This window comes from Thalia democratica, chromosome 9 (genome assembly GCF_965202585.1).
Source record: "Thalia democratica chromosome 9, ktThaDemo2.hap1.1, whole genome shotgun sequence".
Classification (NCBI taxonomy): Eukaryota; Metazoa; Chordata; class Thaliacea; order Salpida; family Salpidae; genus Thalia; species Thalia democratica.
The window spans coordinates 15,664,867-15,683,840 of record NC_139173.1 but is presented as its reverse complement, the minus strand read 5'-3'; the positions used below and the strand labels follow the sequence as shown (position 1 = coordinate 15,683,840).

The 18,974-nt window shown below is 25.0% G+C and overlaps 2 protein-coding genes across 2 annotated transcripts; both read right to left on the bottom strand.

The window, feature by feature from the left end:
• Positions 1-1,820: 1,820 nt before the first annotated feature.
• On the bottom strand, positions 1,821-12,363 carry LOC145844627 (vesicle transport protein USE1-like). Its single transcript, XM_082952022.1, has 6 exons — positions 12,312-12,363; positions 5,605-5,674; positions 3,897-3,964; positions 3,745-3,779; positions 2,476-2,626; positions 1,821-2,409 (listed from the first exon to the last, which is right to left on the bottom strand). Exons 1-6 carry the CDS (start codon positions 12,333-12,335, stop codon positions 2,236-2,238), a joined length of 522 nt encoding a protein of 173 aa, XP_082808148.1. The 5' UTR covers positions 12,336-12,363; the 3' UTR covers positions 1,821-2,235.
• On the bottom strand, positions 12,362-13,488 carry LOC145844626 (transmembrane emp24 domain-containing protein 10-like). The gene has a single exon (XM_082952021.1). The coding sequence runs from the start codon at positions 13,484-13,486 to the stop codon at positions 12,854-12,856; it is 633 nt and encodes a 210-aa protein (XP_082808147.1). The 5' UTR covers positions 13,487-13,488; the 3' UTR covers positions 12,362-12,853.
• Between the last annotated feature and the right edge of the window lie 5,486 nt (positions 13,489-18,974).

The window sequence follows — 18,974 nt, the reverse complement described above, 5'->3', positions numbered from 1 at the left end:
TTTTATCAGTGCTGTGTGTACATGTGCACTAGGGTGCATTTTTTGCCCCGACTTCAGATTTAAGCTTAGTTTAACTTTTTGTGTGTTGCAAATCGCATTTATAAACAGCAGAAAAAAAAATCTTCCTAGCTTTTATTACCGTCGCGCAATTTAAATTTTTCTGAAAACAACCCCTATGTAAACTAGAAGGACCTTAAAAATTCGACCTTCTTTTGACTGAAATTTATTTGCACATGTAGCAATCATCACAAAATCACATTCTACGCGTTTTTAAACGATTAAAAGAAAGTTTCATGGAGATGCTTCTTAATTTTCTGTACTTTTTATTTTATTATTAGTTATTTTTAAGTTCTTTTAAGAAAATTAAGAAGCACCTTAATGAAACTTTCTGAAACAAGTAGAATCTTTTTTTTGTGACGATTGCTATACGTATAAAAAAAAATTCAGAGCCAAAAACCTTAAAGTCGAATTTTTAAGGTTTCTATTCAATTTACATACGGTTTTTTTTCACAAAAATGTAAATAACGCGACGGTGGTAAAGGCTAGGAAACTTTTTAGTGCTCTTTATTTATACGATTTGCCACACACAAAAAGTTAAACTTAGCTCTACCAACAATTTTTCATTTTTGAGTGGCAATAGATGCACTTTAATGTGCACGTTAAATTAGTTTACGGTGAAAATATGTTTGTATCAATTGGAATAACAATTAAATATATTTACAAACTGTCATATTTGTAAATATCGACTTTTGGTATTTATTATCTAGTTTAAATTTAAACTAAAGAATAATAAAAAAGCTTTCGCATCAATAAGTATTAACTTAACGAACTAATGCGCTCATAATTTTTTTAGAAACTAAACCACGTGTTTATATTATCTCATATTAGAAGATTTCAAAAATAAAAGTGTTTTATATAAAGTCGTTTGTACTTTAATAGAGAACGCAGAGTTGCCAATAGTTTTTGAGAAATTTCTTCCACGTTTTTGAAAGTAGACGCTTTGGGTCTATTTTTAGTTTAAACTTGTGTTTAAGGTAAAAAACAGTGTTAAATAGTTTAACAACATTGAAAGGATTACAACAAAATTGAAAGGATTAAAAGGATAACAACTGTGAAGCTACTTCAAATGCTTTTTTTTTTTTTTGATGATGAAAAATAAATGTTTATCTATATGATAGACTTTAAATTAAAATTTACTACTTAATATGTAAAATTGTTTAAAATTCCAATTTTAGCGATTTTAGTTCAAAATTCCAGGTTTTTCCAGGATTCCAAGCTTTGTGGCAACCCTGGAATATAAAAAATGGATTTTTTTACTGGTTACATTGAAAATTTATACAAAAAATTTTAAAAGTACTTACTAAAAGCGTATTGGGTTTTAAGTAAAACTTAGCGATTTTTAAATGTATATCAACACCTTAACATACGAAATTAAATTTACTTATATGAAAGCAGGTATAAAATCAAACATTGCAAATTACATTAAGCTTAAAATTTTGACACCAGTCTATATTTTACTGAAAAAGGTAAGAGCTCAAGTAAATTTTAGAAAAGCAAGCAAAACTCTAATTAATTTAAAACCAGTAGCGTCTAATATAAACTGCTCACAGTATAGGTTTTTTTTTAATATAACAAGATCTATGCTTAATTTTAAAAACTCTAAAACTTATATATAATCAAAATTTAGTTCTAGTTTTATTATATTACAAACTAATAGAAAGGAATTAGTTATTTTACATATCTCTGTTTCAATTTCCAAATTAAAAATTAGTTTACATCAAAAATATATATAGATACTTAAAATCGTTACTATAGTTTATTATATAAAGTAAAGGCAATAATCTAAATAATAACATAAAAGCAGTGTTGAGTATTTTATAAAAAAAATTAGAAATTATGAAATTCAAGTTACCTGTTTAAAAAGCACATAAAAAGAATGAAACAACTTTAGAAGTTTTTTATTGCTTACTTATTCATTGTTTTTATAAAATGATATAAGCATATCTTACATACTGTTCTATTACACATCACACTAGAACATGGAATATTCATAGCCTAAAAGGTAAAATAATCTAAAAAGAAATCTTATCAAAACAGATCATTTACTTACTTATAAATCTTAATCATGTTTAAATTTACTTGTTTTCACGAAGTTTAATACACTTCAAGCTAATTATTTCTAATCTTAATACCACCAGAAAAGAAGAATCATTATTCATACAGCCTTCTCTTAATTCATTTAGGAAAAAACCTAATGAAAATTATCATAGCAATGAACACTATAAACACAATCAACAGAACTGAATACATCCAGCAAGAACTTTTATCCATGTGCTCTTTCAGCCTGCCTGCTTCAGATTGCATGTTGTTGTAATTTGACTCGGTCGCTTTGTTTGCTTTCTCCAAATTCTGCAATATCACTGCGTCAAAAAACAATAACAACTTTTAAATAGGTCATCGAACCAAGTCACTCACTTTAATGTCTTCTTTTATTATTTTCTTGGACATGACAGCGTTGTGTTTCAGCACTTTCGTCAAATTGATCATGTCGTTGGCTAATTGCTCTTGTTGTTCCTGGTGGTACAACATTTGATCCTCATTTTTCCTCCACTCACTTTTTACTTCACTGAAAACAGTGTGATATTAATTTTTTTTTGTTGATATAAAAATTAGCAAAATATGGTAATTAACTAGCATGATTTCGAACCAATATTAAGCTGAAACTATATAGTTACCCATATATTCATACTTATATCCTATGTGTTTTTCAACCATAACTTTAAGCTAAAAATCAATGTTTTTAGCCTAATATATTTAGTCTAAAAATATAAAAACTATCTTTAAGCTTGGATTAGTTTTAACAATATAAAACTAAATTGAAAAAAAAGCATAACATAATTTATAGTCTTTAACAATTATTAAGTTTAGAATTTAACTTAGTATTATATATTCTAGTTATGTATCTATATAGCCTTTTTAAATCAATGTATCTTTTTAGAATAAACATATTAGGCTAAAAACATTGATTTTAAGAATAAATTTATGATTGAATATGAATATATTGAACACGGATATGAGGATAACTATATAATTTCTGCTCGATATTGGTCGACATCATGGTAGAGAATTGCCCAAAAACTTATTAACATTTTCTTTCAAAGTTCTTGAAAAAAATATCAATCATGTAAAAACTATAAAACGCTTTAATTGATATGTTTAATTTAATTTAATTTATTTTTGAATGAAAAAGAAAGTTAAAACGTCTAAAGACTTATAGTTTTAACTAAAGTTTTCATACTATATAATGGTTTAAATTGTATTCTGTCTGACCTTTTTCGAGTTTTTCCATTAATGCTCTCACGCCTTACTTGTCTCAAAATAAAACTTACGAGTAATATTAATACATTATTAAAATTTCAATTTCTTTTAACAATTACAACTTAACTTAATACCTTAATAATTTACACATAATTTATTTTATTTATTGAAATATTCCTTTAACATGATTGTGCACTATTAGTTTGAGAGCAACTGATTTTGAAATAACAACTAACTGATAAATTAGAATGGTGATTTTTAAATTAAGTGAGGCATTTATAGTAGAAATACATAAAAATAAGAAAAAAGTAAGAAAATGTCTTAAAATAATGACCAGTTTACAAAAACTTAATGAACAAAAACGCTGTTTAACATAACTATTTTTTGATTTATTAAATTCATAAATGAGCTATTTAAATATCATACCTTTTTCTATTTCTAAGCCCTTTTTCCTTTCTGGCCTACAATATTTTTAAACAAATTAATACTTACTTTTCATAAATTTGATTAAAATTACTAGCATATTTTAGGTTTACTTGCATAAAAATTTAAAACACTAAATCTAAAATTTTCCTTACTGAATATAGAAGTTCTTGTTTCTCTAAAGAGGCTTTTTGTGATTTACTGTTGTTTTCAGCTTCATTACCTTTTAAAAAGTTTTAACACCTTTAATATAAAAATATAAAATGATTGTTTTAAAAGATAAACTCTTATAATTTAAAATATATGTATTAAACTTTTATCAGCAGCTTGTAAAAAACAATAGTTAGTAACAAGAAAACATATATTAGTAAGTGTTAAATAAAAATAATAAGTTTAAATATACAAACAATTTAACACGAAACTTTATACTTTTTATAATACTTTATATTCGTAAGAAAATTGATCTACTAATATTTTAGTAAAATTTTATAAAGTAAGAAATATCACATCGAAGGAATCTATAACACATTACGTAATTTCTTTGAAAGGTAAGTTATAGAGGTTTGTGGTCTAAGTTAATATCCCATAAAAAACTTACTCTACTATTGATATAATTCTGAATTATATAAGTGCTTCTACAAAAAAACTACTTCTTTTTTTTACAAATAATCTAAGCACCTAGTAGCCAACTGCGAAAATTAACAAAATAAGACCAACTCGTAAAAAAAGTATGGAGCTTACCTATATGGCAATAATTGTAACATACTTAAGGGCATAGGGGGGGGTAAACACCCTTTTTTGGTTTTTGATCTTATTTTATATAGTTTTTACTAAGCTACAAGATGCTTTTTACAGATTTAAAAAATTCAAAAAAATTTTTGAGATATAGCCGGTCAAAGTCGGAGCCGACAATAGGATTCTTATGGGAGGCGCAAACTAAAACGGCAAAAATAGACTATTTCACTAAAAATCTATCTTCTCCTACGTTTTTTGAGAAAACTACCTCAAAATTTCAGGAAGTGTTCCTTAATATATTTAGAAAATTCTGTCGGAAGGAATTTTTTAAAAAATAAAAATTAAAAAAATTATATAAAAAATAAACAAAAAAAACAGTTTTTTTTTTGTTTTTTTAATATAAATTTTTTTTTTAATAATTTTTTTAAAATTCCTTCCGACAGAATTTTCTAAATACTGCAAGGAACATTTCCTGAAAATTTGAGGTAGTTATCTCAAAAAACGTAGGAGGAGATAGATTTTTAGTGATTTCTAGTTATTTGCAGTTTTAGTTTGCGCCTCCCATAAGGATCCTATTGTTGCCTCTGACTTTGACCGGCTACATCTCAAAAATTATTTTGAATTTTTTAAATCTGTAAAAAACATGTTGTAGCTTAGTAAAAACTATATAAAATAAGATCAAAAACCAAAAAAGGGTGTTTACCCCCCCCCCTATGCCCTTAATATAAATTGATCAAAACAGTAAAACATTACATCAATGCATACTAATTTATATGATGATTCGAAAGTTGAATCAGTTTTGGTTTTTAAAATTTCTGTGGACAGCAACAACCCTTACGGACTCATGAGTGGAAAACTGATTAACAGTAACTTAAGGGGATAAAAAATAAACCATTACTTTTCTAGTGCAATTAGTTATATATGTTAAATTTCTTACGCTGTACAATTTAGTAAAAAGGTGATTTATTACTTCAAGTCAGTTATTATTCTTATAGCTTTTAAAATCAAAACAGTCTACAAAATAAATTTAAGACAGTTTTTAAAACAAAATAATTCTCATTGAAATTTCTATCTATACTTAAATTCTAAAAGAATTTAGTTAATAACTTAAAAAATAAATCTATTTACCTGATAATGAAGAAAAGAAATTGTTGGCTGCTTTCGGGAGAAAACTAAAACTGAATCCAGGTTTACTTGTCTAAAAAATGTACTTAGTTATGATTCAGCTTATAATCCCTTTGTACATAATTAAGATCTTATTTAATAAAACAATTAAAATTTGTAAGTGTTACAGTTATTTAAAGGACTTTATTTAAGACATTAATTTTGAATAAAACAAATTGCTTCATCCATAATCAATTAAAAAACTATATATATTCGATAATTAAGTAACTCAAAATCAGTTAAAGAAGTAATACTTATACTGAGATAGTATAGTAATAACTTAATTTGTTATAGTTTTCTAGAATCGTACTAACAAATATAATTACCTACGTTAGATAATAAATTGTATTAGGTAATTATTATAACTAAGTGTTATTTAAACCCATGGTTCTTAAATTTTTTAAAACTGTACACAGTAGCTGACTAAATATAAAAATGTGTGAGCACTGGATACTTAAGTATACATTGTTTTGTACAAAAACTAGTAACAGCAAGTTTTAAGAGCCTACTTCAAGGAAGCTCATATGAGGCTCCAATACTTTTTTTTACAAAAATTAACATTGGGACTTATTTCAAAGCTTTGAGCGTATACTATGTTAAGTACAGTTATAGATATGAATTACTATTATATTAACTAGTCTTGGTCATTATAGATATGTTATACATTGAAATAGGTAGAAATAATGTATTGTATAATGTATGTAACGTATTGTATTTTAAACATAAACTGACTGATAAGGAAGATTTGAAGATTTTAACAAACAGAAAAAGAAAAGAAACAGAACAAGAAAAATAATTTATTTAAACCCACCATTTTATGAATCAGTAAAAACAAATATATGAAAAATGTTTTTAGATTTAATCCGCAAGCATTTCAATCAAAACAACAGTCTAAACAAGTTAATAAATAAAAACAACTGTAAGTTATAGTTGTATGAGCAACATAAAAATGTTAATCCAAGGAAACAACAAAAAAGACTTTAAATAATGTAGAAAAACTGATTATACTGACAATGAAGAGCCACTATGTAATTGTAGAAACAAGAACTTATGCCCGCTAAAAAACAAATGCCTAATCAAGAACGCTATCTATAAGCTACGTTTACGACAAAAAAAAGAAATAAAGCAATATGTAGGGAGCACGGGAGGAACTTTCAAAACAAGGTGGTATAGCCATAATAGTGATATGAAAGTTTACAAGGAGAACGGAATCGAACTGTCTAAATATATTTGGAAACTAAAACGCAACAATACTAACTACAACATCAAATGGGAAATTTTACACCACATCGGGCACATAAGGAAACCGCAGAATCTGCAGGACCTGCACCTATGAAAAAATGGAAATAGCGAACGCTGACGGGGGAACTTCTTTAAATAAAAGGAACGAATTAGTTTGTTCTTGTGTACATTTTAAAAAGCTTTATTTTAAAACTTAAGAGCATTTTGATAAGCAAATCACTATTTTAATTTGTACAAGCAAATATTTAAACCAATATATAGTTACGTCACAATACGGTAGTCAAAATTTTTTATAGAGTAAATTTAACATAATGCTTTAGTTAACAAGTTGTTTTCTTTGTTAGTTATCTACAAACTTCGAAAGACTACTAAATGTTAGTATTTATAGATATTTTTTATTTATTTTTATTTTTTATTTAATTGTTTAAGTTTAAAGATTATATTATTATTAAGTAACTTACATTTTTCTAAATGTAACCTAACAACATTATAATCTTCATATACTAGTAATTTTAATTAGATTTTATTCAGTTTTTTGTTATAATTTTTTTTTTAACTTCTTTTGTTTCAATTTTAGCATAATGTCTTCCTTCATGTTATTATACAAATTTTTACAGATTTTAAACAACTGAAGATCTCGTTTTCAAACGAGTGAAACATTGTATTGTTAATGAAATTTAAAATTTATTATTGATAATGATTTGTACACAGTTCTGGAAAAATTTTAAATTTACTGATTAATAAAATTATAGTTTAATAGATTTATAGTTGTATACTACGTTTATCACCTAAAACATGGGTAGGCAAAACAACACTAATAATTCTATTAATATTAATTTAATATAAGTTCGACTTTTAAAGTTATTTTGAAGTTTTTATTATTTTTTATTTAAGTAACCTATGCCCTAAAATTTTTGATAGGTTCAAAATAGTTTATTTCGAGAATATTTTTTTATCAAACCTGCCAAACTATGATCTAAAACTAACTAAGACATGTTAGTAAAAATTGTAACTTTATTTTATAATCAGTAATTTATTATAATTATTACAACTTTATTAAATATAAAAACTTAACACAAATAGTAGTTATTAATTTTTTAACTTTTATTTATAAACACTAAGATAATCCAATTTAGTAGTCTTGTAAAAATTTGGTATTTATACTCATCAGGGTCACTTTGTTTTTTTGCAAGTACAGTAACCTCTCGCTTATTTACGCACATTGTGTCCACAGAAAAAGTGCGTAAAGATATGAGAGATCGTAAAGAAACGAGAAGTACCAAATATACTCACTATAATGGCTGTTTTTTAATATTGCTTCTAGTTAAAAGCAGACTGGGCACTTTCCCACCTTTAACTATTTGTTTACTTCATTTATAAATATGAAAACGACAGATAAAACTATACATATATTAAAAAAAAAAGATTTGAATTTCTATAAAATAATAATAATACGAGTATAAATAATTTTAATAATAAGTAGAAATTATCCCAATCTTTATTTATATGTGACATTTATATTCTATTCTACTTAGCAAGTTCAATTTATAATTAAGCATTTCTTTACAACTATAAAATAGTGTTTATTAATATATAGGGCAAGACTGCTGTACTATTTCTTTGTGTTTTAAACTCTCATTATTTCATTATACTTTCATTATTAAACACAGTCATATTTATTTCAGAATTTAGATTTAATCTCTTATTGTTAACTAAATTTCTGGTATACTGAGGTATAACTAAATGTTTATCAATTAGTCAAGGAACACAAATTTACAAAGCCTAAAGATATAGAGAGGTGTGTTAGCATTCAAAAACATATTTTAATTTAAAAATATACATTAAACCTAATTTGTGCAATATTAAAAAAAAATTAAAATTTTTATTTTCCGAGTTTAATAGAATTCTGAAATGCGTAACTAAACGAGAGTGCGTAACGTCACGAGTGCGTAAAGATCCGAGAGGTTACTGTACTGAATTCTTTCTAAAAACTCTTATTTTATTCGAGGTTTTTTCAAGTACAAACTTTCTTGTCCTTTTTAAGTATAAAACATTATAACTTAAATAATAAAGATTTTACTTTGAGCTTAAAATTACTAAAAAATACTATACTTTAAATGTTTTATTTCACTGCAATTTGTTTTAGTTTTTCAAATCAAGTTCTTTGTGTTAGATTTTTTAATCTATAACAAGCCTTATATAACATAATTAGCTTTACTACTTTGTTTCAATTTATATCTAGCTTTTACGTTTGGTGATTTTTCAACAAATATTTGATGAAATCAAGTCCTTAATTTCAATTTTTTCAGACTTTTTTATTTACCTTTAACCACTAATACTTTTTTTTGTAACTACGAAAAAATTTATTTAAATAATTCATAATGTTATCATATTTTTGTTAATTCTGAACGAAATTCTAAATTGAATCATTACATACTTTGATACTAAAAACAAAACATTACTGCTTTATACCTCAACACAAAAGACTTAACTTATAAAATCCAAGATATATGATTTCGAAACTTTACTTTTTGTGAGGGTTCCTACTCTTTAGTTTACTACATCAGCAGCATTATATTTTACTAACAGTTACTTTTGTTTCATAATATTAATAATACAGTGCTTATTCACTTATCTGGATTTCACTTACCCGGACGCTCACTTATCCAGACAGTTTTGGTCAGAGAAAATTTTAAAAAAATTAGTTTTAAACACTAACATTTTTGTATGATACAAATATTTAAGCTTATCATTGGTGTCAGCAAGAAGCAACACCTTCACACAATTTCAAGCAATTTCAAAACTTATTATATTCCATGAGTTTTCTGCTGAAAAACGTGAAAAAACTATAAAACAAACGTCTTTTTTTTTTTATTTTAGTAAAACTTCAAATAAAAACTAGTTTGTTAGGAGTGATATGTTTCCATTAAATTGACTTTAAACTCAGTCAAAGTTTTTCGTTTTTCTTTATGTCTGTTTTTTTTTTCTTTGTTTAAAAATTATATTTATTTATTTAGAAAAATAGGTTTACATTATTTTTGGTTTTTAAAATATATTAGATTTATATTTTCTTTTAATATATTAATCTTTTTTTTTAACTAATAGTTAGAGTAGGTGGAATTACAAATTATGGCCTTCAAAAAACGTATATCGTTGCAGAGGGTTATTAAGTCTGATGTTTTTCTACCTTATAAAAAATAAACTAATCAACTTAAAATTCAGCTTTTATTATTTATCATTTTATTATATATTACTCGGATTACTATGTATTTGTTTTTACCATAACACTTTTATTATTCATTGCATCATATGCAGCAGTTATAATATTATATAAGAAAATTAATTTTTTGTACTTATCCGGAATTTTGGTTATCCGGACATGTTTACAGAAAAATCTAGCCCAACATGTCCGGATAAGTGAATAAGCACTGTACTAAAATTTTCAGGGTTACTACTGACTTTTGGCAAATTTTCTCTAGGTTTTCAAAATTTTTTCCAGGTTTTTAAAATTACTTGTTTTTGTGTCTATTTTGAGTTTAAACTTAATTTTAAGGTAAAAAACTGTGTTAAATAGTATAAAAACATTGAAAAGATACTGTAAAGCTACTTCAAATATGTTTTTTAATAAAAAAAATGTTGATGATGATAAAAAGTTTTGATCTATACGGTAGATTTTTGTGTCATATCAAAACTTTTCTCTTTAACATGTTAAAATTGTTTTAAATTCTAGGTTTTTCCAGTTTTTTTTTTTTGCATAAATTGTCAAATTCCAGGTTTTTCCAGGTAAAGTGGCAACCCTGAATTTTGTTTTTAAATAACTTTTACACATTAATACTTCCTTTCAGCAACAGAATGGTTAATAGCAATATTTCAATAACTTCTTTCATATTTAGCTTCCACAAAAATTTCAAGCTATAACAAGAATAAAAGTAGTTTGTAAACAAATATTTTTAAATTAAAATTTTGTTTATGTTTACAGATAAATTTTTATAAAGGGAAAAGGAAGTCCTACATTTTTATACAAAAATCAACATTAGCACTTATTTCAAAGCTTAGAGTATATACTACAAGATACTTTTTATAGAACAGAAAAATTTCAATTAAATTTTGAGATATAACAAATTTTGTAACAAAATTCCGATACAACCGTATGGAATCAAAAATTTTCAAGGCCGATTTTCTCGGAATTTTGAAAAATTTATTAAAAATATATATCCTCCTTCATTTTTTAGCAATTTAATTCAAATTTTCAGGAATAGTTGTTTTTTTTTATTACAAACAACTTGTAGGAAGTAAATTTTTGAAAATAAGTTGAGAAAAAATTTTGTGACCAAAATTCAAAAAATAATCAATTTTTTTACAAAAATAAAAAATTGTATTTTCTACAAGTTGTTTAAAATTTATTAAAGATTAATCTTAAAAAGTTTTAACACAATTGCTCAAAAACTGAAGGAGGATATAGATTTTTAGTGAAATAGCCTGTTTTTGCCCTTTTAGTTTGCGCCTCCCACAAAGAACCTATTGAAGGCTTTGATCGCTTATATCTCAAGAGTTACTTTGAATTTTACCAAATGATAAAAAGTAACAAGTAGCTTATTTAATTACGTGAAAAATAAGACTAAATTTGAAAAAAAGTGTTTTACCCCCTTATTAGTTTTTTATAGTTGAATTTTTTTTTTTATTCTTTTAGGCTTTGATTTAAAAATTTTGAGGTTGTCTTTTTCAAAAAAAGATATTGAAAACTCCAGGTTTTTTCATAACTTTTCTAAAAACTCAAACTCCATGACTTTTAATATTTTTGCAGAATTTACTTAACGGCTACCAAAAAATTATAAATGGATAAAATAAGACAATTACTTTAAATTTAAAAGAGGTAAATAACAAGCATTTTAAGTTTCAAACAAAAAACATGAGAAAAAACTTATTACTTATCTAATTCAATAAATGTTAGTGAGCATTCATTACATTTAATTTTACTAAACTGCAATGAAAAATATTTTACATCAATAAATGCTTGCAAAAAACATATGCTTTGGAAAATTTGTTGTGATATAAAACAATAAAGTTTTAAAAATGAAAACTTTTTTTTTCAGGCAGATAGCAGTTAAATTCTATACAATATGAAGCCTTGGGGATTAAAAAAGGTTACTGAAATCTATTTTAACTAAATATGTTTTACTATAGTAAAATTATTGTATACATAGCTTCATCATGGTTTAAAGATAAAGCAAAAATTCAAGTTATCTTATATTAATTATTATTATTCTAGTCAGTTTTTAGGTATCAAATCAAATACTAAAATAAAATTATTACTAATATTTTTGAGTAAAAACCTTACTCCTTAAGGTTACTTTAACACTTTAATAACAAGTTTTACATGATTTCACTACATTTATTTACTTCCTATCATCTATAAATTGTAAACTAACTTCAGAGTTTTCAGAAGGTTTCATTTGATTTAATTTTCTTTAAAATAGTACTGAAAAAAGAATAAATACCTAATTATTAAAACTTTTAGGAAGATAAAACTTAAATAGTACTTATTATCTAAGATAAAGACTGTTTAATATGAGAAAATTGAGAAAAACACAGGTTTTCAACAAGTAAAAAGGTAACAATAAGGATACTGTTTAACAACAAGGACGTTTAAGTTTTAAAAAAAAGAATTATTTCACCTACAAAAATAAATTACACTTTTTAAATCAGTGTTATGTAGTAATTAGAAGGCACACTATCACCAACTTTATAAATTATTATTGAAAATATCTTAAAACTTAAAACTTGTTTATAGAAATAACAAAACTATGTAACTTTTTTCTTTACTCAATATAAAAAGTTTAACATAACTGTTTTTTAATGCTTTAATGGTACAAAAACATTTTAATATGCAAAATATATTCTAGCTACTGCAACTATTCACAGACATTGCAAATAATAGAAAGTCACAATAACAAACATTAGATATAAAAGTTTATTCTATAAGCTTCTTTGACTTGAAGAACTTTCTTAAGTACCATACTTGCCAGGTAGCAAGCCCCATAAGGCATAGCATAGAAGCAACGCTAAACCACAAAACTCTTGAATTTGTAGATTCATTAGTGTCACGCATTTCTTCTTCACGCTTTTTCATATAAAAGAAAGCACTAGCAATGGATGAAGACAGCTCTTCTAATCTTCTTAGCTCAACTTCGAGTGGTTTAAGTTGGTCAGCTTTTGCTATTTCATCATAGTTTTTAGCTTCAATTCCTCTTTTTAGAACCAAACTGACTTGCTGGTCACCTCTGTGCTGTCCATTACCTGATGTTTTGCTGATAAAGCAAATTTGAAACATATCATAGTCATCAGTTGTGAAAGCAAATTTACCAACAGTTGCATCATCTTTTTGGTAGAGAACATGGGCATTTGAGTCAGTTACTTTCATGTTGACTTTAATAGCTCCTTGAGGGCCACCTTTAATTTCATAATCACCTTTTACTAATACATCTTTGTGGATTTCTTCTCTTAAACACTTCTCAGTATTGTAAGGAAGATTAAAGTACATTCCTTCAGCTATGCATGTCACAGCTAGAAGACAAAAGACAATTAAAACAAAATGTTTAACCATTGTATTCTGAAAAAAAAGATAATTTTTAAAAATGTATAATATTTTGCTACATAGTTTGTTTTTAAGCTAAAAAACTTATTGATTAATTTGTTAAATTTATTATGACGTAACATTTCTGCACAACTTAAATTATGTTTCTTTTTTAAAAAACTTGCCTATTCTTAGAGCTATTTTAAGGTTAGTACATGTTTTTATTAAATTAATTTGTAGTTTTTGCAAACAATTTAATATTTTTATGTTTTTATTCCAAACTTTGTTTTTAAACCATAAAGTTCGTTTATAGTTACTACTCACATAAATATTATACATAATTATACATGCTTTTTTTCTAAGTCGGAATAAAGTTTTAACATAAAAACACCTGTGGTATAATATAATATATATTTAACAAGTAGTTTGAGGTTTTTTTTTCAAGGTTTTGTTTAATTTGTAGAACATATTCAAACCCTATCAGAGCTGAAACACAGCTTTAAGATAATCACATAGGTTCATATGTATATTAAAATATTTATCTATTATGTTAAAATAATTAAAAATGCTCTAAAAAGTAACTATTAGCTTAAAATTTTTTATATAACTATCTTATATATTCACGGAAGAGAGTAAATCACATATTTTATAGTTTAATTTCTTATATTAAAATTATTTCACCATGTACTAGTTGCTTTTTGCCCGTATTTTGAATTTGAAGGAGCTTTTGAGATACAGGCAACAATTTTTGAGACAAAAAAGTCAGCAATGGTGACCAAAAACTAGCCTGAGTTACATTAAGCTAGCCTGAGCCAGCATGAGTAAATAAAAAAAAATTAATATACAAAATAACAAGGCCACAATATGAAAGAACTATTGTTAATCAAGCTTAAATACCTAAAACCATCAAAATAAAAACAAAGGACTAAACAAAATACAATTTTAGAGCAAACAATATTCTTAAAAAATTGCTTGAGATTTAAATATCTAAACTAGTCAAAACTTTAACTAGCTGAAGTTGGCCTGAGTTTTTTTAATTTTGTTAAGCTATTCTGACTAGTCTGAGTGTGTAGCAACCCTGTCTTAAACAGAACGTACATAGGTTTTCCTGAAGCAACTAATACCAAACTATTTACCTGCTTTTATCAGGGTGGCCACTGTTTTTATTTTTTTTGTAGATTTTATGAATTTTTCAAGGTTTTAAAAAGTTTAAGTTTAATTGCTTATGTTTAGCAGAAATGTATATATAAGTTTAAATTTAAATAATGTATTTTACTAGCAGAAACAATACTACAATGCTACTTTAAATGTGTTTTATAATAAACAAAATTTAAAATACATTTATTTTTTAACTACTTATCTAATCTTAAGTTCATTGTTTTTCATATAAGTTCGAGGTTTTTTTTTGTTTGTTTTTAAAAACATGTGAAACTGCAGGCTTTTTCATTTTTTTAGCTTAAATTCTCAAATTCAAGGTTAAGGCCATAGGGGGGGTAAGCACTTTTTTTTAGAAAAATTAATTTTGGCTTTTATATGAAAGCTTTTAATTCAAACTACAAGCCAGTTTTTATAGAATTCAAAAATATCATTAACTTTTGAGGTATCTTATTTTTGTATAAAGTTTCCGATACAAACTTATGAACCGCAAATTTCTCTACGTCAATTTTCTTGGAAATTTTATAATTTACTAAAAATCTATCTTCTCATTCATTTTTCAAGCAATCTTCTTCAAATTTTCAGGAAATGTTTCTTTTTAATATAAGAAAAAAAACGCTACTTATAAATTTTAATATTTTAAAAATTTATGACAAAAATTAAAAAAAAAAAGGTTTTTTTTCAAAAAATTAATATTTATACAATTTTTTTTTTAATTTGCAAGTAACGTTTTTTTGTTATTGTATAAAGATTAGACTGTGAAAGTTTGAAGAAGATTGCTTGAAAAATGTAGGAGATAGATTTTAAACAAGATAATCTTTTTTTGCTGTTTTAGTTTTCCCTTCCCACAGGAAACCTATTATTTGGCCCAACTTTGACTGGTCATATCTAAAAAATAATTTGAATTTTTTTAACAATAAAATGCATCTTCAAGCTTAGAAAAAACTCTATAAAATAAGATCAACTGGTAAAAAACATGGCTCACCCCCCTATGGCCTTAAATGGCAATCCTGTTTTAGGTTAGTATTATTGGATACTAGCAATATTATTCAGGGTTGCCAAATGTTTTTGAGAAATTCATTGTAGGTTTTCTTAATTTATTCAAGGTTTTTGAAAGTACAAGTTTTTTGGTTTATTTTCAGTATAAAATTAAGTTTAAGGTAAAAAACTGTTTTGATTATTATAACAACATTGAAAAGATATTGTACAGCTACATTAAATATTTTACAAAGAGTTTTTACTAATAAAAATTATAATGACAAAAAATATAACATATGACAGATTTGTTGTGTCAAATTTAATTTTTTTTACTTTACATATAAAAACTGTTTAAAACTCTATGTTTTTTCACGTTTTTTAGTAATTTTAGTTCAAAATTCCAGGTTTTTTTTCTCAAATTCCAGGCTTATTTGGGAACCCTGATTATTTAGAAAGAGCCTAAGTTTACTTGATGACTATTGCTTATTAGAGTTTCATTTAGAATTAGTTTTAAGAAAAAAACAACCTTTTGAGTACTTTTTTATAAGTTTAAACACTTTTTTAAACAACCAAGATGATGACTGTTAATATATGCTTGCAATGCTCGATATGTTTACATATTGATACTATAATACTAATAAAAATTAAATGGTACAGCACAAGTTAAGGCCATAGAGTGGAGTATTTAATTAAAATTAACATTGGCCTTAAATGAACATTTACAGTGTAAATCATATGTCAGTTTTTCATCTATACTAAATTTACAATTACTATGATAGAGTCATCTTTCTGTAAAAATTTTCCATTACAAATCTGTGAACTGCAATTTTTTCATCACCAATTTCTTAAGAGTTTTTAAAATTTACTAAAAATATACCTTTTTTTTATCTTTTGTGCTAGAAACTTGTAACTTTGTTGATGTTTCTTGCAATCAGGGTTGCCACTCTTTGAGTCAAAAAACAGTTCTGAGAGTGAGTGACCTTAACTGACCTGAGTTTTTTCAAATCCTTTTAATAAAATTTTAAAACTTTTAAAATCAAGAAGCATTTCAACTAAATTGTTACTAAAATAACAAAATATTGGAACTAAATCAACAAAATCTCATTCAAAATCTAGAAATTCTGGCCCAAGATTTAGAGAAATCTTAAAACTATCTTGAGTTTTTTATCATTAAAAAAAATACCCTGATTGCTTGCCATATTCAGAAAATTATGTCACAACAAATTTCTGAAAAATTATTTTATAAATTACGACAAAAATTAAAAAATATTTTTTTTGTGCTTTTTTGAAATAAAAAAAAAATTATTTTTTTTTAGTTTCTTCTAAAAGATTTTTTTAATTAATAAGGAATAAACTTTCAAATTTTGAAGTGATTACTAAAGAATTGTAGAAGATGATAGATTTTATATTTGCTTTTTTAGTTTGCACCTTCTGTAAGGAGCCTAAGAAGCTCTCAAAATTTGATTGATTATGCTTCTGAAGCTACTTTGATTTTCAAAAAATAACATAAAAAATATATAGCAACTGTTAGCTTAACGACTATCATAAAAAATAAGACTAACAATAATACAAATATTTTAAACCCTTATTGCTTAAAAAACCACAAAATTGGAACCTAAATTTGATCAATTCTTTTTAAATTTTAACAAAAAATAATTTAAGTCTTCTTAAGTTTTTCAAAAATTTAAGAAAAACCTGAGTAACTTCAAGGTCATAGGGGATTCAACAATATTTTTTTGCAAAAATTAAAACTAGCCCTTACATGAAAGCTCAAATAAAGTACTAAAATATATTTGTATACAACATGAAAAATTTTATAATTTTTTAAGATATAATTAGTTTCCAACTTATTATTACCATTTTTATCAGAACTCTAAATTTAATAAAAATATTTTTTCTTTATTTATCAAACAACTAGCAAACAAAATTTTAAGGTAATGTCCTATTTTTGTTAAAAAGATCCTATTGTTTTTTTTTTCAATTCAAAAATAAGTATTTTATAATAAACATCTTTATTTAACATGTAGTAAGCTATTAAGGGCATAGGGGGGTAAACACCCTTTTTTGGTTTTTGATCTTATTTTATATAGTTTTTACCAAGCTATAAAATGCTTTTAACAGATTTTAAAAATTCAAAACAATTTTTGAGATATAGCCGGTCAAAGTCAGAGGCAACAATAGGATCCTTAAGGGAGGCGCAAACTAAAACGGAAAAAATAGACTATTTCACTAAAATTCTATCTTCTCCTACGTTTTTTGAGATAACTACCTCAAATTTTCAGGAAATATTCCTTGATATATTTAGAAAATTTGACAGAAGGAATTTTAAAAAAATTAAAAAATAAAAATTTTATATAAAAAATAAACAAAAAAATGTTCTTTTTTAGTTTTTTTGTTATAAAATATTTATTTCTTGATTTTTTTTAAATTCTGTTCTGACAGAAATTTTTAAATATTGCAAGGAACATTTTCTTAAAATTTGAGGTAGTTATCTCAAAAATCGTAGAAGATAGATTTTTAGTTATTTCTAGTTATTTGCTGTTTTAATTTGCGCCTCCCATAAGGATCCTATTTTTGCCTCCAACTTTGACCGGCTATATCTCAAAAATTATTTTGAATTAAAATTCCAGATTTTGTAGAGATTATTGTTAAAGTTCCAGATTTTTCCACAAAATAAAAACATCATACTTTAGTTAGGGTTGCCACTGGTTTTTGAGAAATTTCCTCCAGGTTTTAAAAGTTATGTATTTGGGTGAACTTTTAGTTTAAAGTTAAGTTAAAGGTTAAAACTGTGTTAAATAATAGTATAACAACATTGAAAAGATATTGTAAAGCTACTTTAGATATGTCTTTTAAGGTGGTTAAATTACCAATTTCTCAATTTAGTCTTAATTTATTGAGTTTTAATAAAGCTAAAGTTGCTTTTTGCAGATTTTTTTAAACTCAAAATAATTTTTGGAGACTACAATAGGTTCCTTATGGGAGGCGCAAACTAAAACAGCAAATAAGTAGAAATCACTAAAAATCTAATTTTTTTACCATTTTTGAGATAACTACCTCAAAAAACGTAGAAGAAGATTGATTTTTAGTGAAATAGTCTTTTATTATGGTTTTAGTTTGCACCTCTCATAAGGAACCTATTGTTGCCTCTGACTTAGACTTGCTATATCTCAAAAAAAAAAATTTAATTTGTAAAAAGATCTTGTAGCTTCGATAAAACTCAATAAAATAAGACTAAATTGTGAAAAAAGTGAAACAAGTGAAATGAATCATATTAGATCTAAAAAGGTTTTATAGAAACACAAATGAAATAATGTAAACTTAATAAACTACGAATTGCAGTCAATAACCCAACAATCTAGGACAATTTTTTACCTAAATAAAA

Excerpts from the sequence above, each read along its gene's own strand:
- LOC145844627 (XM_082952022.1), bottom strand. The coding sequence starts at position 12,335 with ATGAAACCTTCTGAAAACTCTGAA. Across the intron at positions 2,627-3,744 it reads GGGCTTAGAAATAGAAAAAG|TGAAGTAAAAAGTGAGTGGA; the intron begins GTATGATATTTA and ends CACTGTTTTCAG. Across the intron at positions 2,410-2,475 it reads TAATAAAAGAAGACATTAAA|AATTTGGAGAAAGCAAACAA; the intron begins GTGAGTGACTTG and ends GTGATATTGCAG.
- LOC145844626 (XM_082952021.1), bottom strand. The coding sequence starts at position 13,486 with ATGGTTAAACATTTTGTTTTAATTGTCTTTTGTCTTCTAGCTGTGACA.